At 38.7% G+C, this 25,713-nt stretch overlaps 3 protein-coding genes across 3 annotated transcripts; 1 reads left to right on the forward strand and 2 right to left on the reverse strand.

The window, feature by feature from the left end:
* Window positions 1–8,846: 8,846 nt before the first annotated feature.
* On the forward strand, window positions 8,847–11,823 carry LOC117631729 (E3 ubiquitin-protein ligase WAVH1-like). Its single transcript, XM_034365018.1, has 2 exons — window positions 8,847–9,709; window positions 9,884–11,823. Exons 1-2 carry the CDS (start codon window positions 9,254–9,256, stop codon window positions 11,672–11,674), a joined length of 2,247 nt encoding a protein of 748 aa, XP_034220909.1. The 5' UTR covers window positions 8,847–9,253; the 3' UTR covers window positions 11,675–11,823.
* Window positions 11,824–15,732: 3,909 nt separating this feature from the next.
* Window positions 15,733–19,747, reverse strand: LOC117630056 (protein RMD5 homolog). The gene is made up of 2 exons (XM_034362782.1): window positions 19,577–19,747; window positions 15,733–17,502 (listed from the first exon to the last, which is right to left on the reverse strand). The coding sequence occupies exon 2, from the start codon at window positions 17,442–17,444 to the stop codon at window positions 16,284–16,286; it is 1,161 nt and encodes a 386-aa protein (XP_034218673.1). The 5' UTR covers window positions 17,445–17,502; window positions 19,577–19,747; the 3' UTR covers window positions 15,733–16,283.
* Window positions 19,748–20,355: 608 nt separating this feature from the next.
* On the reverse strand, window positions 20,356–24,153 carry LOC117630055 (RNA polymerase I termination factor-like). The gene is made up of 2 exons (XM_034362781.1): window positions 24,040–24,153; window positions 20,356–22,578 (listed from the first exon to the last, which is right to left on the reverse strand). The coding sequence occupies exon 2, from the start codon at window positions 22,560–22,562 to the stop codon at window positions 20,727–20,729; it is 1,836 nt and encodes a 611-aa protein (XP_034218672.1). The 5' UTR covers window positions 22,563–22,578; window positions 24,040–24,153; the 3' UTR covers window positions 20,356–20,726.
* Between the last annotated feature and the right edge of the window lie 1,560 nt (window positions 24,154–25,713).

The raw sequence follows: 25,713 nt of genomic DNA on the forward strand, positions 1-25,713 counted from the left end.
TTAAGTATGTTTGCATTTAAGTTCCAGCAGCTTCCAAAACATTGCTGCTGGTTCTGCGGAATGAAATCTGGGAACGTGCATGGCTAATATTTTCATTACATGTAGAGAGAGAGAGAGAGAGATTGATAAGGATGGTTTAATTAGGAGTATTTATGGCATGTTTTACACTCATATCGAATTTACTCTAAATTAATCTAATTTAGGAGAGGGAAATTCAAATTTAGGTGCAAAGGGAGGGGCGAGCTCACTGCCCTAGCCTAATCCACGTATGCCCATCTAGAATATTCTTGATTTCTCTTTCTGTTCTTCCTTTTGACTAAAAACAAATAGAAACTTAATAAGATCTGAGATTGGAAGGTGAGAGTCAAAATCAGGCCTTAAATGCCTCTTCTGAAAACGTATGCTTTTTTCAGCTTAAGGCCTAAATTTATAAATAGGATCATTGTAGAGGTAACAAAATCTCCACGTTATACCTCATAACTTAGGGGTGGCACCCTTTATCCCCTCGCATAGGCATGAGATGAGTTTCTCTAGGGAGAAGCATGTTTAAGTGATTTTATGCGATTTTCGGGAGAAGCACATGGGAGGTGAATCTCTATATATTCACTTAAAACATTATAAAAGGGATTATTGGTCTATCTAGAATCACTTCGAAACGAGCCCTTAAATAACTAAATATATAATTTTTTTTGCCTTGCTCACAAACCTCTTATATTGGATTGCCTAATGCCCAAATGTTAGGAGACCAATATGAACGAATTGGACGCATCTTCTGATCTTGTTGCAGGAAGACTCTAATATATAATTAACATTTTCTTTTTCGATGCAATTATTATGATGGGTTGACAGAGATAGTAGCAGTTTATATTCATGGCATGTGCCCCAATAATGAGAGCCTATCGCAACTACCAACAACCAGAGTGGAAAATCTTACAAATTTCATAACATTGTATGATTATTAATCCTATTTATTATTAATTATTTGCTTGGAAACTGATTATATTATATGCTTAACCATGTGACTTTACCTCCCCAAGTTATAATGGCACTAGAATGTGTATGAGAGTAAATCATGTACTAATTCATTTACCATGTTGTTTACTTGAAGAAAATGATCAAAAGGTGAACATAATTAATTACCTTTCATCATAGCTCAATTGTATATTTCTGTCACACCTTGGAATTTTCTATCTTCGTTAAATTAGGGTATATATTTTATATTTTATGCTGAATTAATTTAGACATATATATATGTTTGGATGCATGCATATATATATATATATATATATAGATATGTATGTAAAAACAAACTTTGATTTAAAAAAATAAAAGATAGTTATAATTATGTCAGTGAATGCATTCCTTGGTTGTGGACATGTAGGGCGAGTAATTTAGTTAGCCCATCATTGGTTTCTGTCCTTTGGGATGAACTTCATACTTTCTGCAAGCATCCACACCCGATATGGTGGAAGGGATGATTTATTTTAACCTTTTTCTTTAACATCATCAAACGCTTAGGAGCCCCCCAGCTGTTTAAGAACCTGACAAATGCTTTAAAAAGTTGTCATTGATTATTGCTGTTTATGATCGTTGATTATTGCTATCCTAGTTCTTTTCCAACATTAATCCTTATCCACCCTACAACCTTAATTATGCAAAAGTTGCTTTCTGAAAATATAATGTTTAACCTAAGATTTATATACAATCGGTTATACTTGAGATATTTTCGTGTGATGGTAGAAAAACTTTCCTATATCATCTGTTTATAATGTCTATTTCTCTCGTCATGTAGAGATAAACATATGATTACATACAACTAATGACTTTTAAAATTTTCTCGTGAGAATGGTATTCATAAAAAAGGAGAAGGATCCAATAAGAGATGTTGATGGGTGCCTCAATCTCTCCATAATGTAACTTTGTAGGATTAAAGCCTCAACCAAGATCTGAGGTAGATATGATTATGTTGCCCTAAACTTTGTTAAAGTTTGGTTTCACAAGATCTTATTTAAAGTGTTTCTGGATGGATCTATCATGTGGGGGGTGTCCAAATTTCATGTGCAAGGTGATATATATATTAAAACTTTTAAAGAGGGGCAATAATATGGGTGCCCAATAACATTAAATGTCCAAAATACCCTCCTCAAGCTCCTTTGATACATAGACTTTTGTATGGTAAAAAACACAACCATCCCTTGAGGATATGAAGGACAACTCACATGCCCTTTGCCTTAGCTCAAGTCAGGTGCATTGGGAATCTCTTGCAAGATTTATCATAATATTATGAGAAAAAAAAAAAGATTTTATTATATTAATTTATTTAATTTATAAAGTCAAAAGAGAAATATGGGGTAGCTTTGAAAATCCTTATTATTATTAATAAAAATTAATCTCACCAAAGGCATGATAATTTTAATGTGCAAATCTTTACTTAAATCCGTTGATGGAGTGTGGTCAAAGGCAGATGTCCCCTTTAAATTAATTAATGTACTAGTTTATGAGTAAAGGGTTCTCTCATATATCTTATTGGCAGCATTTGGCTTGGCAGATATGGTGCTCAACCAACGGCCTCTTACCATGTGGATTTTCTGTGTATGGGCGTGGGGGCACACTATAATAAAATCATTTGAACAGTGGATAAAAATTATTGAAGGGAAAATGATTAGGCTGGGGCCACTGCCAAAGCAACTTGTGTTGTGTGGCCAATCCTCTCATCCCATGTCCTCACAAAATGCCCAAAGCACTAGAGCTTGATATTTGCCATATGCATCATAAGGTCAAATTTAGGGTTAATATTGAAACTTCAAAAACAAAAACAAAAATCTAAAGTTTGATGGGGATCAATATGTTTGAGTGAGATTTTTCTGCGCATGTATTAAACATATCGTAACATTTATGTGACCGTAATTTTTTGAATCTACATATGAAATCGAAATGAGAATGAATCACGTAACATGTGAAATAAACTTACAATTATGTTAGTCAAAGAACGAATTGGCCGCATCTTCTGATCTTATTCCACCGACAATTTTAACTACATGACCAAAAATGGTATATATGAAACCTTACAAACGTGCTAGTGGCTATCAAAGATTTAATATTTGAGAAATAGCAAAGATACTATATTGATTGATATTTAATAGCATGCAGGTCTAATTCCATCTCACCTCAACCAAATGATCATCTACATACCTACTAACATAGAGAGAGATTAGATTCCATCGGAGTTGGAGTCAACTTTTATTTTGGGTCACATTTCAAATTAACATCAAAATAATTTGTGTTGTGTTTGATTAGCTTCTTCTAAGTTCTACCTTGAGAATTGAGACGAGAATTGTGAGTCACCCTGACAGCCACACCAAGGCCTAGGCTTGTTCCTAGGAGGTATCACGTGCCACATGGGACATAAATGGCTTCTTGCCCCCCAAAAATATCCAAATTATAACTTACTCAACCAAAGCAGACGGTGGCCGGTTTAAAAAAAAACAGTGTGAACCGTGAGGAGAAAGTGACTTTTGGGTTTGGATCCAATTAACGAGGAGGTTAAGCCTTAATTATTAGACGCTAATTACATCATCCAGCAAGGCACACATTTTTTACCGTGACGTTAATGATGACTCTGCAGGCGGACCCAGTTCCGAGGTAAATAAACAAATAAAGACCAAATGTGGGATTCGTGACTTGTCATGGGGAGTTGACTAACGCCGTCCCACTGGCCTCAGTTTCCCAAACAAGAGCTGTTTAGGGCGGACCTAACAGCGTTAGTGCCGAGGAGGGCACGTGAGTGTCAGTCTGTCATGGTTTACGTTCAAACACTGTCAACAGTCAAATCAATGCCTCCCTCCCCACTCTTTTTCAGAAGGTACTTCTCTTGTCCTTTCAGCTGAAAACCGTTTCAACTTTGAATTTTCTTATTGAAATTGAATTTGTAAGTTTTATTTTTTGTGATTATTTTCCGAACAGTCTTCAATAATGGAGTTGGCCAGATGAGTTTCAAAATGCAGGAGGAGAAAAATTGCATGAGCTACGGTTCATAAAAAAATAGTCAGTGTACTATTTTGCTTATGTAAAGGCTTAATTTCTCATTTGCACTATAAACTTGTACTTAGCTTTCGATTCACTCTTATCTCTCTTTTAAAAAGAAAATTAAGGATATGAACTTATTTTTTTCGCCAATTTCTCTACTGCCGTCTAAATCCTCAACATTTCATTCAATTTGCCATTAAATATGAGAGAAAATTAATCATTTTCATGTTATAAAATAAAAATTTTTGAAATTTTGAAATAATAATTATAAAAAATCTCTCTATATCTCTCCAAGCCCTTCTTCCCCGAATCCCAGCCTCCCATGTCCTCCTCACAAATCACACCACAACCCATTCTCTCTCCCTTGACTTCTCTCTTTGCCCTCACTACACCTAAAGATCGAACATATCCCATACAATAACCACCATATATTTGAAAAAAAATAAAAAATAAAATAAAAAACCCCAGATGCGCATGTTTGAACACACACAAAAATCAAATCTATTTGAGCAAAAACCGCACCAGGGGCGGGGGGGTTGTGGCGAGGTGGGTAACTATGTAGGTGTCAAGGCCAGTCCTGGGGTTTGGGGGAACAGAGAGAGAGAGAGATAGAGAGTGATGGTTATGGGATGGTGGCTGTGGGAGGGTGGGGTAGTGAAAGGGGAGGCAGTGATGGTGGGGATGGGGAATGGGTTGCAAATCAGTCTTGGGGTAAGTTGCAGGTGGGGATGGGGGTGATCAGGTTGGGGGAGAAAAAAAGATAGGGGAGGGGATAGGTTTCTTTTTTTTCTTTAATTTATTCCACAAAATAAATTTATTTTTAATAATTTAATAGAAAATTGGATGAAATGTTGATGATTTAGACGTCAAAGGGGAAATTGAAGAAAAAAAGAAGTTCATATTCTTAATTTTTTTAATAAAAAAGAATAAAGGGTAAATCGAAAGTTATGTACAAATTCAAGAGATAAATTACTAGTTAAGCCTTACGTAAATATGGGAGCAAATAATTGCATGCCACTAATTAAGCATCACATGTAACCCGAAGCTACCATATGGACCAAATTACCCCTAGTGGAAGGGTACGAAAGCCAGAAGCACATTCATCGCTCATTAATGAAGGGATGAGTGACGTTATTGTCTCGAATTGGCTCAGGACGTTTCCGAAGAACCACGTAGGCTTAAAATAAAGCTTACCTAGGCATGCAGAACACCCCAAAGCAGGGCCGATCCTTGGGCAACACAGCTACAAAATTAATCAACATTGATCCCCGAAGATCTTCCTAATTACTGCTGTAATCTAGGAGATTATGGCCATACATTTTGAGCAAATATCTCATACATTCCACATTAATGTCCCTAACTAACGCAAATACACAACCTCTTGTAACGACAAGCAGTGGCGGATCCAGGATTCTCGAGCCAAGGGGTCACTGCGTAAAAACTTCGAAATTTTTTTAGAAGAAAATAACATTAGAAAAACAGAAAAATAGTTTCCATCCAAATTTCAGTTGTACACGATGAGTTCTTTATTAAAAACTTTGCATTATAGTTTCATAAATCATTTATTTTTTAATAATTTTAGGCACTTTTGTTTATGTCGAACTCTCTGTCAGTGACTTTCTTCCAGTGACTATTTTGCTCCTCTGGTTTGCAACACAAATTCCTTTTGATCTGCTCTACCTTGTCTTTCTTTTTCTTTCTCTCTCTATCCAAAATTAAAACTCACACACCTGGTCCCATCAACCAACCTCTCTCTCTGTCTTTGAGGACTTTCATCGAGCACGTTCAGTGCATCCAAGGGGTCAACAAGCTGCTGGCCAAGAGGTCTGCAACTGTTCTCCTGCGATCTCCACAGCAAACGCCGGCATGCCAAGGGGTCAATTGACCTCTCTTGTCCCTTGTTGCATCCGCCCCTGGCGACAAGTGAGCCACCAATGGGCCATATAAAACCCAACATCTACCGCGATGAGGAGGTAACGTTCCATCAGCCTAAGAAACCCTATTTCTTCTAATCTTGGAATTGACTTTGGCATCGAAGGCTCTTTGGCTCACATCACATTAGTGTGTTCAAAGACTCATGATCCTTCATTCTCTCTTAAATGGCAAGGGCAATGAAGTCTTCTTCAGAAGCAGATGAAACCATTCCCCACAGTAAAAGTATTGAAATTAATTGATCCTTGATTTGTAGGGATTGATACCCTTTTGAAGAAGAGCAAATTCTGACTTCGTGTTAAGTTCAATTATTTTTCAGATTGAATTGAGATAATTTACACTTAACTTCCTAGTACCGTATTTTAATACTATCTGCATTGCACAATTTGAGATGACCGCTAATCACACACCTAGTAATGGAGGATCAGCATGGGCTTAGGCTCATAGCAATTTTTTTCTTCTTCAATTTCACTTAAAGTTAGTTTAGCCCATAGCTCATCCATTTCCAACCTATAATTCATCTCTTTAAATCTGTACACACCAACAATTTGATCTTGTACTTCATATTGAACATTTTGGAGATCATTAATAAATAAAAATTAAGTATGCGACATCGTATTTCCTTAGCCAACTATATAATTTTTAGTTCGATTAAATAAATGTGTTGACCTTTGTATTTTAAGGCCATTCCAAGAATCTATCCATCATATGATAGGTGATTCAAAGAAAGCTGCATATATTTTTATTGCTTTAGAACCTTTATTGCATTAATGGTCTGCCTAAATTTTTAACCAAGTCAGTCCCTAGGTGCTAATGCTAAAGATTTAATAGATTCCGTTAAATTTTTTTATATTTAAAAATTCTATGATTGCATTCATAATTTAGTTAAAAAAGCCACTAGCCACAAAAGGGCCAATATAAACTAGCCACAAAAGGACCATTACAATAACGGAGCGGTCTAATATCAAAATTAAGAAAATCAGGTAGTCTCCACCAACGATCAGGCAAGATCGAAGAAACTCTGGCATAGGCATCCCAACTAAGATTGCAAACTTAAAATAATAAAAGAGATAAACCTTGAAAAAACCAAGTCATAACAATACAAATAAAACTCTCACCAAGGAGAGATGAAAAGCTCTCACAAATGAGAGATGAAAAACTCTCACAAAAGGAGAGGTGAAAACTACATAGAGAACCCAAAAAGTCTCTGCAACTTATTCCAAACATAAAGAAATTGCAAAAAAGATGGTGGTGGAGATCCGACGTCGAAATGCAGGTGAAGATCCGACGATGAGTCGCAGCCGCCAATAATGGTTGGATGAAAATCATCACAAAATTAAGACAAATAGAGAAAACCCTTTGTCTTTGAAAATGGGGGAAGAGGTGAAAGGAGAAAGAGAGGAAGAGAAGAGGGGAGAGGGGGGAAGAACAATGGCTTCTTCCCCCCTCAAAGTGGAAAAGGCTTTAAGAGTGTTTTTTGGGAGAAAGGGGGCTAGGGTTTCCCAAGAAAGGTTCAATGTTGTAGCTGGATTAGGATTCCGTTAAATTTTCCAATTGGTAATTCTTTTGGGCAAAGTAGGCACCTAAGTATGCATGTAATGTCAAATGTGAGTAAGAATTCAATTTTCAAATGCAAACATGCCCTTAACTCAAGTTGGTTAGAGCAGATGTGCTCATCACCCTGCACCCGAGTTTGAATTCTCATCTCCATTGTTTGGATTATATTAAAGTAAAATATCGCTTATATTAAAAGAAAAATATGAATGTCAAATTAGGTTTACATACACATACATGTTCAGTTAAACTAAAGTCTTTATATAATTTTTAATCATTTCCAAAAATTTTGATTTTTAAACAATTTGCAAATTGAGTTTGATTTCATAGTCAACGAAATAGTTCTCCAAGACTTTTTTTTTCTTGGTCTGAAATAGTGCTCCAAGACTTTAGGCAACTTCGTTGTCTCATCTTTGGTCCTAATTAATAGCGAAGGGCAAGTTGAAACCTAGAAGAAACTTGGCACCAAAGAAAAAGAATGACCTAAACAAAATAAATAAATAAATAACATTTAATTCAAGGGGCCGGGGATGCTTGATCCTCCTCTGTAGCATTCTCTGCTCCATCCCAGCGCTGGTTTCTAGATTTCTAGGGATCGATGTAATAATAATAAACAATCACAATCAGTGCCAAAATGACCATTCAACCCTCTTATCAACGAAATGGACCCCACAACTGGGACGGATAGGTCCAGAGGGATCAAAGTTTGGGTCAGCTACTCTGATTCTGAGCTTTCATCCCTGCACTGCACACCAACCCATTTTCAGCACTTGCAATAAATCAATTTCATGCAAATAACTACTCATTTTTTCTATTATAAAAAATACATACAAAAAGGGAAATTTATATTTTGATTTGTGAAGAAAAGGTAAAGATGGCAAAGAGTAAGGCTAAAGTCTGGGTGAAGAATATCCATTCAATTTTTTATTTTTTGTCACAAGCCATGTTGGGGAATGGAGAATTCCTATACGCAACTGCTTCTAATTACTTGAATTACAAATTTCTTATTTGATACATGAACAATTGGGTGATTTTTTGCCTACCAAGGATAAAAAAAAGAAAAAAAGAGAGGTGAGATTTGTGTGCAGCCAGGTCGGTGAGCATAACATGGAAATGGGGCCCGTTGACTTGTTACTGTGGGTAAATAACCTCCACTTGCCAGTCACTAATTAAGAAAATGTTAATCCCTATGGGATCCCTCTCGGTCCTTTTTTTGAATTTAAAAATAAATAATAACATTAATTTAAAGTATAAATTATTGTTGTTAATAATGGAGAGGCATCGGGTAGTAGTCTGTGTAAATTGTATTACTAATATTGCATATATGATATATCTACCATCCTATAGGTAGAGGCCCAGAGAGAGAAGCACAGAGAGAGGGAGAGAGTGTTGAATTTGGCAAGAGCAGCGAGGCCTTTTCAATTGCTGTGTTCTCTTTTTGGGGGGTTTCGAAAGAAAGAGAAAACACTGAAACAGAGCAATTGATGCAAATAAGAAGAAGCAGAAGCAGAGGCAGAGTTTAAATAAGGGAAATGGAAACATGGGAAAGTCCAAGATGAGAAGGGCATCTGCTTCTTCCAAATCCTAATCCACTCTTTTTTGTCTCTTTAAAACAACATCTCTTCTTCTCCATTTCATGCTTTGTTCTGCTGCCATTTCATTTTCATCATCCCCTAAATTACCAAATCCAAATCAAACCCCTTTTTCTCCACTGATTCAAAAAGCTTGAGAGACTAAAAAAATGGTGACTGGGTGGCGAAGGGCCTTCTGCACATCAATCCCAAAAGATAGAGACACCAAAGTGATTATAGAAAAGCAGCAGCAGCAGCAGCAGCAACAACAACAACATTGCAACAACCACAGCAATCAACAGAGCCCCAAAATCAGCTCCAAATTTGGGTTCTTCTCTAACCCATCAACGCCTCGGTTGCAATCTCAATCTCAACCAGTCTCCTCAAGCCCCGGCCTCCGCTGTCGAACCACCGCCCCCTCCACCACCATCTCCACCACAAACACACCTACTTCCTCACTACCCAACAGCCCAAAACTCCAATGCAACATCTCAGCCACCACAAACCCCAAGAAAATCAGCAGCTACAGCCCAAGACTACTTTTCCAGTTCCAACGCTCAAACCCATCATCACCAAAATCACCGTCCAGCTTCTCCCTCCTCAAGTCCACCTTACGCCTCTCCAAAGTAAGCATCTTTTTCCCGTTTTTTTTTTCTTTTGATAATTGATAAATTGATAATACACAACACAACACAATACCATCATCTCACTTTTTGTAAATAAAAGAAAGAAAAAAAACTTGACTTTTAGTTTTAGTACCATGCCTTTTTAGTGACGATTTTTTTTCTTCCTTTTTGCAGAGTAGATGTGGAATCTGCTTACAGAGTGTGAAAAGTGGTCAAGGCACAGCCATTTTCACAGCTGAGTGCTCGCATTCCTTTCATTTTGGCTGCATAGCCACCCATGTCAAGAAGAACCAGCTCCTCCTGTGCCCTGTCTGCAACACCACCTGGAAGGAGCTGCCTCTAATCTCTGTCCATAATAATACCAATAATAAGCAACAAACCCAACAGCAGGTGCCAATATCATCACCCAAGAAGCCCAGAGATGTCAAGACCAAGCCCTTGAGGGTTTACAACGACGACGAGCCCCTCTCGTCCCCAACTTCCGGTTCTCGCTTCAACCCAATCCCTGAAGAAAACGACGACGAAAACGACGCCGTCGAGTTCCAAGGCTTCTTCGTCAACGCGAGTTCCAAACCTCCCTCCACTCGGAGTTCAACTGACCGGAATGTGAAGAACGTGGAGGTCAGTCTGTTGCCGGAATCGGCCGTTGTGGCCGTCGGAAGGAGCTACGAGACGTACGCGGTGGTTCTCAAAATCAAATCTCCGCAACCTATTGCGTCCGAAACGGCGTCGTTGCAGCGCCGAGCTCCCATCGACTTGGTGACTGTGGTGGACGTGAGCGCGGGCGCGAGCAACGCGAAGATTCAGATGATGAAACGCGCTATGCGACTCATCGTTTCGTCGCTCCGCGATACCGACCGTCTCTCCATCGTCGCCTTCTCTTCAACCTCGAAACGGCTGTTGCCGCTCCGGCGAATGACCTCCGCAGGCCGAAGGTCGGCGCGTCGGATCGTAGACGCGCTCTGTGGCGTCGGCAATGGAATGTGCGTAAACGACGCGCTTAAGAAAGCCGCGAAGGTGCTCCAGGATCGCCGCGAGCGAAATGCCGTCGCGAGCATCATGCTCCTATCGGAGGGCTCTCAGGACGCCAATCAGAAGCGCTCGTCTTCCCCCGTCGTGTCCTCCACGCGCTTCCCTCACCTCGACATCCCCGTCCACACTGTCGGCCTCGGCGACGGCGGTGACGACTCGCTGGCGAAATGCTTGGGGGGATTGCTGAGCGTCGTCGTTCAGGATCTCAGTCTCCAACTCGGCGTCGTTTCGGGTTCCGCTCCGGCGGAGATTGCAGCCGTTTATTCTCTCACGGGTCGCCCGGCGGCACTCGGATCCGGGTCGATCCGACTTGGAGACCTCTACGCCGGAGAGGAGAGAGAGTTGTTAGTCGAATTGAAAGCGTCGGCATCAACCAGCACCGCCACTGGTGGGCCCCACTCTCCCCACAACGTGATGTCCGTACGCTCCACACACAGAGACCCGTCGTCCAATGAGCTTGTGTGTTCCAAAGAGCGGGTCCTCCTCGTACCTCGATCTCAGACCGTTCGATCAGCATCATCCAATCCTAACATCGAACGATTGAGGAACCTCCACGTGGCTGCCCGAGCCGTGGCGGAGTCTCGGAGATTTGTGGAGCGGAGCAGCGACTTCTCGGGGGCGTATCACCTGCTGTCGTCGGCGCGGTCCTTGCTCCTCCAGACGAGCTCGGCTTCGGCTGAGGAGTTCTTGCGCGGTTTGGAAGGCGAGATGGCTGAGCTTCAGAGGCGCAGGCAGGTTCAGCTTCAAGCTGAGGTTGAGGCAAAGCAGAGCAAGAGAGGAGGAGCCAATAATGGACAATTGGAGGAGAAGCAGGAGCCGCTTACGCCAACATCAGCTTGGCGAGCCGCTGAAAGATTGGCCAAGGTGGCTACGATCAGAAAGTCCTTGAACAGAGTCAGCGACTTACACGGCTTCGAAAATGCCAGATTTTAGTTTTTTTTCTTCTTTAAAATAGATTTTTTATTTTATAATTTTATATATTTTGTAATTGTAATACAAAAAGGAATATATTAATATTGAATGATGAAAAGAAAATAAATTTGAGTAAAATGGGCCCGGGTCCTGGGCCCAGGCCCATAATAGCGACAAGCAGTAAAGGACGGCTTGGCCCTTTTGGAAATGAGTGGATAGTGAGAGTGGCAGTGAAGAGAAAAAGGGCAAACATTGAACCAAAACCCCACATGAAAAAAAATATGAAGCCTTTTGTTGTTTGCAGTGCTCAGTCAGTGTGGGGTGTGTTTCTCTTTTGATTTTGTCTCTATCAATTAGCATTCCCAGCCAAAAACCCAAAACCCGAATAATGTGTATTTAAATATACCTATATCCTAAGTCGTTTTCGCGTGCTTGGGCGATTTCTGACTATTATTCTAAGTGTGCATAGTTCAAACAGTTATTTCATATTGAACTGACAATATATCAATAGTCAGATATATAGAGCCGACAATGCATTAACGGTTAGATTTCATCCACTCCTTGCTGACTGTGGGTAGCAAAGTTCTTAGATATATCTAAAGAGACCGAAGGGAATGGGTAGTGAATTGCTTAAATAATGATGGCTGTTTTGGTTTGTATATGGTGGTTGGGTCTAATCAATAATGAGCTGCAGGTGATGTATGGGTTTTGGTTTTTTGTAAGTTTGTGTGAGCTGTAATATTGTTTGTTGGCTCCCTCCTCAGTGGTTTTTGGTGGGTTTAAGAGAAATTGACAAAAGCTTTCACTTCCAAATGACTGACTGCATGACAAAGAATCATGCCTTTGAAGATGAAGCAGAAGATGATGCCAACGCCAAAATGGTTTTTTATATATCACTATATTTTGTAAGAATTTTGGAGTGGAGGGTTTTAAATTAGGCTTAACGATTGCCAAATGCTTATGAACAAATTGGATTTTCATGCGCACCAAGTGCTTGATTTAGTAAAAGGGAATTTGGCACTAGATACGGTACAATGTAGAGCTGGGTAGGGGTGGGCACTCAAACCGGCAAATCGAAAATCTAAATCGAACCGCACCGAACCAAACCAGAAAAAAACCAAATTGACCAAAAAGTCAACAACCGGTCAAAAAACAGAACTGGACCGGTTTGGACCGGTTTTGGATCTGGTTCTATGTCTTCAAAGCCAAACCGAACCGGTCAAATTAAAAAATGTATAATTTCAATATATATTTATATTTAATGCTATATTTTTAATTTCACCAAAAAAAAAAAACTAATAATTAACTAAGTTCAATTTCAAAATATCTCTCTTTTCTAACTTTAATATTTATTTTTATATGAAATTGAATAATTTGTTAATTTTCAAGCAAAAATAATAATATTTCAGTTGAGAATTGTATTAAAAATTAATTTTAAAGAATTAATTTTTATAATCCGGTTCAAAACCAAACCGGATAAAAACTGGACCAAAATCGGTTCAAACCGAACTAGATAGTTTTTGAATTTTTTTTTATTAAAATCGAACAGAACCAAACCGGATGAATAGTACCAGATCGGTTCTAATTTGAGGCAAAAATTGATCCAACCCGAACCGTGCCCACCCATAGAGCTAGGCATATGGGACCGAAAATAGGGCAGACCGGTTGAACCAAACCAGTCTGTTCGGTTTTGTGTGGTTTTTTCCTTCTCTTTTTGGTCAACGGTGCATGAACCGGACCGAATCGATGGTCATGGTTCGGCACCCGATTACTAATTTCAAAAATCATCGGTTAACCGAACCAAACCGGGTATGTTAAATTATATGTAATTAAATAATTATAATACACATGAATGGTGAATGATGCATATGATTTACTTTGAAACTTTGGATGGATGTGAATGATGAATGATGCATATGTTTTTGTTTAAAAGGATTGATTGAATGAATGAATTTGAATATGTTGTGATGTGAATGGTGAATGAATTTCAAGCAGGTTTTGAATGAATGTTTGAGTTTGAATGAATTTAGAGTCTAAATGTTTTCAAGCAAGTTTTCACCAAACCAAACCAAACCAAATTGAAGTAACCGGTTAACCGAGATGATCAGTTTCCCACCTCATTGGTAGGCGCACAGTTTGAATTTTCTCCAAACCGGTGTTCATAATTCAGCACATAGTTTAAACTCAAAACCGAACCCAACCAAACCGAGCTCACCTCTATGTATGTGTTCAAATTTGACCACTTTCTTCTCATGTGTGGCGCACTTGTCATATTCATCCACCCTTTAGTGGTACCCAAACAAAGAAAACATTGTTTTTTGGGTGAAACTAAAAAACACATTGTAATTGTCAATTGAGGAATACTACCATCAATTGTCCATGCTTTTGTGGATAACTATGAGCTACTAATACGTTAGACCGATGCTAACATAATTTTTATTAATTATGTGTGAGTGGGAGAGGATACATTGCACATGTCCCATTATCTTTCATCATTCTAGTTGAGGGGGGCCATTTCCAATCAATGGGAATCCCACGACTGTCACAATGAAATGGGGGTGATAATAACTTGGTTGGATAGGATGCATGCACGTTTGTTTAATATAAATATTCCACATAATTTCCATACAGTTTGCTTGAATTGCGCTTGACCAGACTTGTCCAGATTGAGAAACTCCCAAAACATGAAAAGAAAAGAAAAACAGAGCCAACACATTCCGCAGACATACCTATCGAATTAGTTAGGATGTAAGAGGCTTAAGAAAGGATCCTGTAGTTGTATCGACACCACATTTAGGTTTATGAGTTGATGTGGGATCTTTTCTAACATCAATAGCTGAATATACAAGCAGAAATATTAGGGATTCTCAACCGTTGATGCATTGTGATGTCGCAATGCATCAATAATTAGAAGTCAATCACGTGTGCTCGTGGTAACCAGTAAGTTATGACATGCTTAATGTTAGAAGACCTATAATTATGAAATCATCTTCACAGTATCCTCATGGAATTGCTTAAGCTCAGATCTCCAGCCTGTGATAAATACTTTCTTACTCCCGTTGCAGCATCATCCTCTGTCTCTTTAAATTACATGGGGAGAGAGAGAGAGATGGAGGGGGGACAATGTGATGGGTATGGGAAAGTCCCTCTCCCACTTCACCCTCCATACTAGTAACTAATCACATGCTCATATTTATGGACCACTTCATCTCCATCACATTAGCTGAGAGCCCTCTTAATTTTGTACATAATATTACATTAGCATGACTTTAGTTGCACGTTAGTAAAAAGATAAAGGTGAAAACAAAAGGTCTTAAAAACACTTTTACAAACCTAAATCTGCGTGAAAACTGAAAAGAGAAGAAAGGGAGTGACAGTAACTTAAGCTTGAAAAAGGTTTTCGTTTTCTCTGAGACACTCCTTCTATTGTTCTGGCCAGGAGCTCTTTATTGCACTTTTGGGGCTACACTGATGATTTCCTTAAATTGCGCACACTTTTGAAGCCTTTTTAGTGGGTTTGCATGAGTGCCTACCTTTTTTATTGCTGCACTTCTCTTTTCTCAAATGTGCGTCTCAAAGCAGCACCAACTTGTATAAAATTTACATCCCAAAAGGCACATCATCCATAACACTTTTCTATACCTCTGCATAAATATTTCACCACCAAGATATGATTACATGTGTGTTGGGGTAGCCTAGTTCCCATAATGTGTGACAAAATCCAGGATTCTAAAGTCAGTCACTAATAGTGCTTGCTAAATTTATACCGTTCATTATTTCATATATGATTACGAGTCAAAAAAAACAAATTACTTTTTCTTGGTGGGTGTGATCCATTTGGACATAAATCCAATTTTTCAATTTTTAGCAACAAAGAGATAATATGTTTCTCTCACCAGTGCAAATATCACGAGTTACCCAAATGAAAAGATAAAAAAGATGGGAGAAATTCAAGATGATTCAGACTTTTCTTAAATCAAGGAAGAAATATAAAAAGAGGACACAGAGAGTGTGATTCCACTAACTACCCTGAATAACAAACAAGATAAGAATCCAATGGTCATCCAAAATTTGTTTGCTAGGCCAAGAAGTTAAGGAAACAACTTAATTAAATTACTAAAAGTACAAATATTATAATGTCTTGTGTTGGTGAGAAAGATACAGATACTAAAAAGTGAGAACTTATCCGGGGAGGCTCCTCATTCTTCTGAAGGCAGGTCATTAGGGTCTGTTTAGACGAAAAAGACTCTTACCACTGCCTCAAACATGGCTTTGTAGACTGACCTGATTTGAGATCCTGAAAATCAGAATAGATAATTAAGCCCAAAGCCTGAGGAGCCCATTACAATTTACATCACCCAGCAGGAGAAGCAGAACTCATTCGGAAGGATGAGCCAGTATGTCCTTGTTTGCCCAGATCATGCATTCAAATTATTCTCAGGGGAAGTGGACTGCCTGTACTGCTAGCCAGTAAAAAGAATATCTATTTACAACAAACGCAACACACCAGACGAACTGGCTTTGCCACCATAACCACACATCCTATAGCTACATAACACAACATGACTAATTTCTACAAGCTTAATCCAGTTTGGGAGAGTGTGTTGCAACTAGTTCATTTGCAGATTCATCAGAAAATGAGCGGCCTACACTGCGCTGAATTGACATCGGAAGGACAGTATGGACACTTGAACGATTTTGTGCCGTTCTTTGACATCTTCGTAATAGACTGCTTGCAAAGCACATGTCCACATGACATCAACATAGGCGGATTTTCTTCAGTGGATTGTTCCTTAGACACTGGACACACAAATATAGAATGGAATTGAAACTCACGGTCTAACTCCACTGGCACAGGTAACTGCTTCATAGACTGCCATTCCTGTCTCTTTCCTGCCATTACGTTCATAAATTTGAGAAGAGGTGGCAACCCCTGAATCCCTGCAGCTATAGTTACACTCAATGGGCTCTCGTAAGACTGCCCCAGAAGATTGCAGAACTGCCTGGTTAACTCCCCAGTCACTTTGTCCCAATTGGCTGGAGATAATAAGTGAGAGTATGGGGAGCGATCAAGCCTTGCGGTCCACAGAAGACACACCATCAGCTTTTGAATTTCAGCCATATGGTCAGAAGCAAAAGGAGCAAGATAAGTTCTGGCATACTGGAGAGCTCCATCTCTGTTTCCCTTTTGCAGTATTTCCACAAATTGCAGACTGTGAAGTTTCAGTAATAGGTCCGATCCATTTGGTTTGAGTTTATCAGAGTTAGTCACGGCCCAGTTCAGTGCTGGCTCTAGGTTCCGATGTTTCATTGCTTCAACTATCTGAAACATTTCCTGAAACTGAGATTTCACAGCAGCTTCAGATTCTGGTTCCTTAGCCTCAGTTCTAAAACAGTCGCCAATTTCGAATAGGCCTTGCCGATAGAAATGGCTGCCAATTATCTCGTTAACTGTGTGTGTATCAAAGTCAATGTTTCTATAAGCCTTGGATATATCAGGATTGAAGAATTTCTCAAGATGCTTTGGATACTTGCTAAGTGCTCCGTTCAGTTCCTTCTGCGTGCTTTCCAACTGACTGAGTGGAGCAATATCTTTTAGCTTCACTTTAAGTTCAGCAAGGGCAGACTTATAATCAACCTGAGACTCGCAATCATTAGATGATTGGATCTTTTGTAATGTCTTCTGGATTTCTTGGTCAATCTGATCGATCACTTCTCGAGCTTTAGAGCTTGACAGTTTTTGTTTCTTTGCAACACGATCAAATGCATCTTTAATGGTGGTCAGCTCCATTTATATTTTCACTAAAGTGTATCAGTAGCTTGTGATGAGAAATGAAGATGATAGATATCTGCAAAAAGTGAAACAATTCTAATAAGCATAAAAATGTTATAACATACATCTGTATCTTAAGAAAACCTAATCATCGGAAAATCAAAAGGCCCAATTGGCAACTGTCAAGTATGTTCTTATAAACAAACATTTAAAAATAACAAGACCACAAAAACAAGGTTTACAAGGTTAGTTTAGATTTATGCTTCACATGAAATAATTTATTCTCAAAACATGAAAAAGATTTACCCCCAAATTAAAACATGGGAGGATAAAGACTCCGAAAAATCATAAGCAATGGTTTAATTAAACAGGAAAAATTTTAAAAGGAAAAGCTTCAATTAACTCACTCAGCCTTCAGGTGCCACAAATTTATCAGATAAGTAAAAGAGTCCCTTAATTCATCTGAGGAGGTTTGCATGAAGATAACTGTGGGCTGTTAGGTGTTGTTGCAGGAAAAACAAACTCATTGCATGTACATATGTGTGTGCGTGTGTAAAAACACGTGCAGCCTGAGAAATTTTGAAACATCCTTTTAAACCACATAGCATCTGCAAACAATCCCTACTCTCCTAAAGAATAAGGTCCTTACATGAGAAAATATCTTGCTTTAATTTCTTGGACGATTTTGATATTACCTATAATGTTTTTATTTTCCAACCAAACATGTGATTGGTGAGTATCATGTTGAAATTTCATTAGTCTCATGCTTTGGAACTTCTATTGTTTTTGTTAAGTTTGTGAACCAAATAATATTGGAAATCGGATTGATCGTTGTTTTGGATAACATGTGTGTTGCATGTGGCTCTTAGTCTCGCTATGCTTTGTTCACTACCAACGGGGGATATATATTGGAAATTTGAGTCCGGAACAAGTTTGTCATTTGACCCATGCTGCAAGGGTTTTATGTGGCATACGTCATCCCTAAAACTAAAAAGAATATTGCACGTGTATTTCCAGCTTCTTGCCACATGTCTCTCTTGCCCAAAAACACACCCTTGTTTGGTGTATTGAAGAAATAGTGTACCGTAATGAAAGTAAGATGACTACATCTAAATACATTTCTGAATGAAAAACGTATGACCAACAAAGGGCTCGTTTGGGAGTGATTCTGGATAGGCCAGAATCATTCTGGGGAGAACCACCTCCCATGTGCTTCTCCAAATAATCACTTTTAAGTGATTTTGAGTGATTATGGGCAGAAGCACCTCCAAATATGCTTCTCCATAAAATCACTTAAAACTACTTAAAGTGATTATTTGGAGAAGTGATTCTCCATAGAAGTGCTTTTTGGCTTATTCAAAATCACTCCTAAACGAGCCCAAACAGTGATATGCAGCATCAGAAAGTGAAAGAAATACACCTATTGTCCAAAGATAATCAGAGAGAGAGAGAGAATGCCCTAAACCAATCACCTTTGATGTTAGCAAGGGAAAAATGAGAGAGCTTAAAAAGGGTGAAAAATCTAAGTCATTTAAAAGACTAGAGACATTCCCTTACACTTATTTAAGCCTCTTCACTGGTTCTTACAAGGTTTTTGTAAATCTTTACAGGCTCATGGCTAGGGCATAGGCTGACACGATGCGGGCTGAAGTGCCTCACTCAATTAAAGCAGTGAATGACGCTACAAATAACAGGGACCGTTTCTTAATACTCTATGAGCATGTTATTCCGTCTAAATTACTGCACAGTTCAGGGGTCAATCATTTTGAAACCAGCAATATGGCATGGCAAGGGAAAGCCTTGACACATAACAATAAAAGAACCTAAATTTGCCATGTTGGGTCAATCATATTGAGGGTGGTCGGCATAAGACAAAGTGTAAATTACAGTAATTGAATACCCTCAATGCTAAAACAAGAATTCAAATACAAATTTGAAGTTTCTGCTTTTTTGAGATATCAAGTGACCGGTTTTTTATTTTGTTTGAGATTTTCAAGTGATGCAGATGTATTATCTTGATCAACGCAAACTAAATCTCCATTGAAAATTTACAGCAGCTAATATATGAATTTTTTTCTCAATTTCGCTCAATTGAATCTTCATTTATGTCCCGTGTGTGTGCGTGAGGGAGAGAGAGACAGAGAGAGTACCTTGATAGGTTCGATGTTCCAAGAGTAGCGAAGGCTTTCGGCACATCGGCCGGAGAGACGGGAGAAGCGGCAAAAGAGAGTTGCAGATCAGCGATATAGATGGTGGATTTGTGGTTTAGGTTTTGTCGGTTAAAATTTCTTACAGGTCGATTTTGTAAAAACAATGATTAGCAAAGGGTAAAATGGTATGAAAATATTGTCTTTTAGAAATAAATAAGTAAAGTAAATAAAAAGCAATTGGTTTTTAATTTAATGGAAAAATTGTTGGGTTTCTTTAGAGATGGGCAAATTGTGCGGTTTTCTTTCTGAAATTTTCAAAATTTTGTAGTATAATTAAACCAGACCAGTCAAACCTATCGAAGATGGAGAGGTAGAGAAGCAGCGATGAAGAAGAAGATGATGGAGTTTTTTTTTTTACCGGAAGGGTGTCCAAAAGCTCTTAAACCACTCTAGGATATGCCATTTTTTCAATATGAGATTTGAGTCCTAAGACAAGTAGAGAGATGAGAGATGAGCAACGCCTATGATGGAGTTGAGGAGCGATCGATGAAGGAGAAGATGGAGAGGGAGAGAGGGGCAAAAATGTGGTGTAAGGAGGACTATAGTAAGTTTTAATCATCAACCTCATATGAATAGGAGAGAAGTTCTAGTCCCCTTAATCCATCAAGTTAGAAGACAACATCCATATTCTTCTTTGATTGTACATGAAATGTAGTTATTTAGCTAATCTAGGCAAGTCCAGTCTAATCCTCCATAGCAAACGTGTAAAAAGAACTGAGTTTGAAGTAAACGCAAAGCAATCTACAAAGAATACATTCATCAAAATGAAACACGGAATAATAGTCTCTTACGGATAATTTATGGATCTAGTAAGGCAACAACATGCAAATTCAAACATTTTGATTACAGCTGAGGAATGCGGATACTAAAACTAAACATTGATCAAGTTTCATGAGCTGAATACAACTCTGAAAAAGCATATTGCAATCACATGCAAATTCAGTTGGAACCTTTCAAGGCTATCAGCATATGACTAATTTTTGATAACCGGACGATGTCAAATGATCTCCTTTTCAACACAATCTTCGTCTTTGACACAAAACCAACGAAACAAGAAAAGGCAGCCACTTTGATACCAAACAAATTTCAGTCAACTACAGGCAGGCTTACTATCAAAGACTTCTCTTGCTTCAAGCGCATCGGCACAATAACGCTTCGACAAAATTTCAACTTGTTCAGCAAAGGATTTAGTCCCATGCCGACCAATGTGCTTGACCATTTGATTCCATCGATTTCGACATACATCTCCAGACCTATGCTCAAGCAAATCATCCCAATTAACATCTTCCATGCAACAAGCATCCAAGCTATCAAGAGCATAAAGTAGGCGATAATCATCAGTATCAGACCACAGACCTTCGGTTACTAAAGGTGATGTTAATTGGTAATACCACTTCTGGCAGCAAACAGGATTGGTTCTGCTGCCCAAAGTCTCACTAATTGACTCCCACTTAATATTATCTCGCAGCATGCCATGCTTGGATTTTTTTTCTTCCAACACCCTCATCTGCAGATCCTTGTTCACTAAATCAAATAAAGTCTGGTACTCCTCTTGCGACCACTGTCCTTTCTTCATGTTTGGCAGTTTTATTCTACGCCATGCATCCTTGACATGAATTCTGTGTTTGCCAAGTTCATTACCCACCTTTCTCCAATTGGGTTTGGGTTCACCTTTAGCCTTAGCTTCCATAGCGGCAAGTCTTACCATTTCATACTCTTCAGGGGTCCAATTACGTTCCTCAGCTCGTTCAAATAAAATATGGGCTCGATAATATATGCTCTTATAAGGCCTCCAGGGTAAGAATCCCCCAATATCCTTCCAACAATTTCTTATTTCAGGGTTGGACCCACAATTGAGTATCTTGTCAATGCCTTCCTCACCTAAGCCATGTTCCTCTATGTATGTTAAAACAGCCTCTTTTACAAGCTTGTCTTCTTCTTTTGAAAACCGCTTACCTCGTACTAAGCCCTTTTCCTCATCTTTTGGGCCATCAGATGGTGAAAAGACCTCCACATCATCAGCAAAACTTACTCTTTTTGTGGCTTTCTTTGGTGTAGAATTTTCAGAAAGATCAGGACCCCTAACACTTTTTTGGGTTCTTAGGCTTCCTTTATCCGACTTAGCTTTTTTCATATGTTTCTCAGACTTGGCCCTCTTCTTCCCTTTATTACCATCTTCTACATTCACATCATCTATGTTTCTATTGCTTATCTCATCTCCAGTTGCACGTACATTACCGTCATTCTCTAAGAAACTATTTTCTTGAATTCTACTGCTTTCTGTGCCCAGTTTCTCAACCACAGTTTCCTGCATTTCACTTCTTGTATTCTTTGTATGCTTTCTTTTCTCTTTCTTCGTGATTCCATCATTCTCCATGATTTTCCCATCTGAATGCTCACTTTCTACTTCAGTCTCCTTTCCATCAGTTGTGATGTTCTGTACCAATTGACCACCCACCTTTTCTCTCCTCTCTTTCTTCCTTTTTTTCTTTTTATCCACTTCTACTTTGTTCAATTCGGCAACGTCTCTGTCTTTAGAGCAGTTAAACCTCTTAGCTGACTCATCCATTTTGTCATCCTCAAAGAGTTTCTTTCTCTTCTTTTCCTTATCAGCAAAGTCAACTTCTTCCATGACTTTCCCACTGGATTTGTCACAATCTTTTATGAGCACCTGTTCAGTAGTCAGGTTTGACTTTAATTCACTATCAGCCACCTTCATTTCCCTCTTTCTTTTCTTCTTCTTTTTGACCCCTTCTCCACCATTCTTGTCAAATTTCTGCACCTGAACTAACTCGCCCATTTTGTCCTTAGAGACTTCAATCGAAGAGGAATTTCCATCAGCTTCATCCTTCTTCCTTTTTTCCTTCAACTTTTTCTTGTCTTTCCTTGCTTCAAACTCCAAATCTGTTGTCTTCTCCCTTCCCATGTTGGTTTCTTTTGATCTTGAACAGAAATAAATAAATAAATAATCAGGGACCAATAACTTCAGTAGTTTGTGATGATAAATGATGGAAAGAATTATAATAAGCTTAAAATGTAATAGCATAGATAGCATACAACTGTATCTTATGAAAATGCTAATCATGAGAAAATCCAAAGGCCCAATTGGCAACTGCCAAATATGTTCTTCTACATAGACATTAAGAAATAACAATGATCACAGAAACAAGGTTAGTTTAGAGTTATGCTTCACATGAAATAATTCATTCTCAAAACATGAATAGAGAACTACCAGAAAAAGAAAGCATAGGAGGATAAAGGCCTCAAAAATTCATAACCAATGGTTTAATTCAACAGGAAATTCTTAATGGAAAAGCTTCGGCTAAAACAGCCACTCAGGTGCCACAAATTTCTCAAATAAGTGGCTCTTAGTCTCACTATGCTTTGTTTCCTGCCAACATGGGATATATACAGATAGTTTGGTTTTGGACACATGCTGCAGGGTTATTTGTGGCACAAGTCATCTACAAACCTAAAGAAGAACATTGTCTATGTATAACCAACTTCTTGCCACATTTTTCTATTGCCCAAAAAACATATATCCTCTCTTGCTTAGTGTGAAAAATAGTATTGCGCAACGAAAGTAAAATGGATACCTCAAAATAAATTTCGCAGTGAAAAACGTGTGACCAACCAACAAACAATGTAAATGCAGTGTGCAGAAGTGAAAGGACACATATTGTCTAAAAAATAATAAGAGAGGCAATGTCCTAAACTAATCACCTTTGATGTTAGCAAGGGAAAAATGAGGGACCTCAAAAGGGTGAAAATCTAAGTCATTTAAAAGACTAGAGACATTCCCTTACACTTATTTAAGCCTCTTCACTCGTTCTTACAAGGTTTTTGTAAATCTTTACAGGCTCATGGCTAGGGAATAGGATGACAAGATGCGGTAGTGAAGTGCCTCACTCAATTAAAGCAGTGAATGACGCTACTAATAACAGGGACCGTTTCTTAATACTCTATGAGCATGTTATTCCCTCTAAATTACTGCACAGTTCAGGGGTCAATCATTTTGAAATCGGCAATATGGCATGGCAAGGGAAAGCCTTGACACATAACAATAAAATAACCTAAATTTTCCATGTTGGGTCAATCATATTGAGGGTGGTTGGCATAAGCCAAAGTGAAAATTACAGTCATTGAATACCTTCGATGTTAGAACAAGAATTCAAATACAAATTTGAAGTTTTTATTTTTTGAGATATCAAGTTACCGGTTTTTTATTTTGTTTGAGATTTTCAAGTGATGCAGATGAATTATATTGATCAACGCAAACTAAATCTCCATTGAAAAATTACAGCAGCTAATACATGATTTTTTTTCTCAATTTCGCTCAATTGAATCTTCATTTATGTCCCCTGTGTGTGTGAGAGAGAGAAAGAGAGAGACAGATAGAGTACCTTGAGAAGTTCGATGTTCCAAGTGTAACGAAGGCTTTCAGCACATCAGCCGGAGAGACGGGAGAAGCGGCAAAAGAGAGTTGCAGATCAGCGGGAGAGATGGTGGATTTGTGGTTTAGGTTTTGTCGGGTTAAAATTTCTTATAGGTCGATTTTGTCAAACCAATGAATAGCAAAGGGTAAAATGGTACAAAAATATTGTCTTTTAGAAATAAAAAGCAGTTGGTTTTTAATTTAATGGAAAAATTGTTGCGGTTTTCTTTCTGAAATTTTCAAAATTTTGTAGTATAATTAAACACTAGCCTCTAGCGAGAGGCTTTTTTTATAAAGAATTTTAAATTTATTTTAGAATTAAAAGATATAATGAGTGGTTGTGTACCATAAAATATGATCAATTATCTAATTTTGATTTTTTTAAATATAAAAATGTGTGAATTTACTATATTATTCTCATTTAATTAATAATTTTAATTCTTAATGTTTGTATTAACCAAGAACATTTTTTGGTATTTTGAATGTTTTACCATTCTCTCCACCGAGGCTCTTGGTTCGACGTGTGGTTTTGGCTCAATATCAAACCAAACCAAACTGAGCCCACCCTTGTGTAAAATATTGGATCGGAATCACATGGGATGGCACCACAGTTGAAAAGTGGGCCAACTTGAGGGGGTGTGTTTGTGTGTGTGTGTGTGTGTGTGTGTGTGTGTGTGTGTGTGTGGTGGGGGGGGAGGGGGGTAAGGAGTAGGGAGTGTAGGGTAAGGGGAGAGTTTGACCCACTTTTTCACTGTGGTGTCACCATGTGCATAACCATATTATGTTTATGTAAGTGTTGAGGCCCAAATGAATTCCCGGCCCAGCGCAATACCTTACTTGGAGCACATAAAGGTTCGTCATGCACGAGTCACACTCCACGTGCCATGCCAAATAAATAATCTGTCATGCTAGGAATCGAGATTAAGATTATAAAATGCATTAGCTCAGCAAATCCATGCTAATTATGTCGTCAAACATAATAATTAAAAGCATGCCAAGCGATATGCCATGCCAAGCAGAAAATCATTATTACACACCCAACCACGCTACAAGCCTAAGTGGGCCCAAGCCACTCAAATGTCCGGGGCTTACTTGAGTGGGTTGTGGTATGGATGGTAATAGGTTGTCATGAGGCCCATTGATGGGCCAATAAATTGAGGTTCCGGGTCGCTTGGGAGCCTCGGAACCCAAGTCCATTTCTTAGGCCCAAACATGTGGGTGAGCACAAAAGGGAAAATTGTAATAACCCAAAACAAAATATCTAAAAATTAGGATTAATTTATTCTAGCAAAAAGACGATTTTGCCCTGGCATTATTTAATAGGAAAAAAGTTGACTTTTTGACCGAGAAGGATTTTGGCACTTTCACTTACGCCGTTGCGTAGAGCACGGTGAAACGAGTCCGTAGACACGGAGTAGACTCGAATCGGAGTTGTAACGAAGAAAATACGGTCAAAATACCGCGAAGGGCAAAACGGTAATTTAGAAAAAGTCAGATTTTTATCCCTTTTCTCCTCTCTCTCTCTCTCTCTCTCTCTCTCTCTCTCCTCAGTTCTCTCTCCTCTCTCTCTCTCCCGCACGACCAACAGCCCCCTCCCCTTCCTGTCGCCGCATCGGCCACCACAGGCCGTCCCGATCTCCGG

The sequence above is a fragment of the Prunus dulcis genome, chromosome 6 (assembly GCF_902201215.1).
Source record: "Prunus dulcis chromosome 6, ALMONDv2, whole genome shotgun sequence".
NCBI lineage: Eukaryota > Viridiplantae > Streptophyta > Magnoliopsida > Rosales > Rosaceae > Prunus > Prunus dulcis.

Bases quoted from the DNA above. Each gene is read 5' to 3' on its own strand.
- LOC117631729 (XM_034365018.1), top strand. From the start codon at position 9,254: ATGGTGACTGGGTGGCGAAGGGCCTTCTGCACATCAATCCCAAAAGAT. The intron at 9,710-9,883 runs GTAAGCATCTTT...TCCTTTTTGCAG, and splicing joins CCACCTTACGCCTCTCCAAA to AGTAGATGTGGAATCTGCTT.
- LOC117630056 (XM_034362782.1), bottom strand. From the start codon at position 17,444: ATGGAGCTGACCACCATTAAAGATGCATTTGATCGTGTTGCAAAGAAA.
- LOC117630055 (XM_034362781.1), bottom strand. From the start codon at position 22,562: ATGGGAAGGGAGAAGACAACAGATTTGGAGTTTGAAGCAAGGAAAGAC.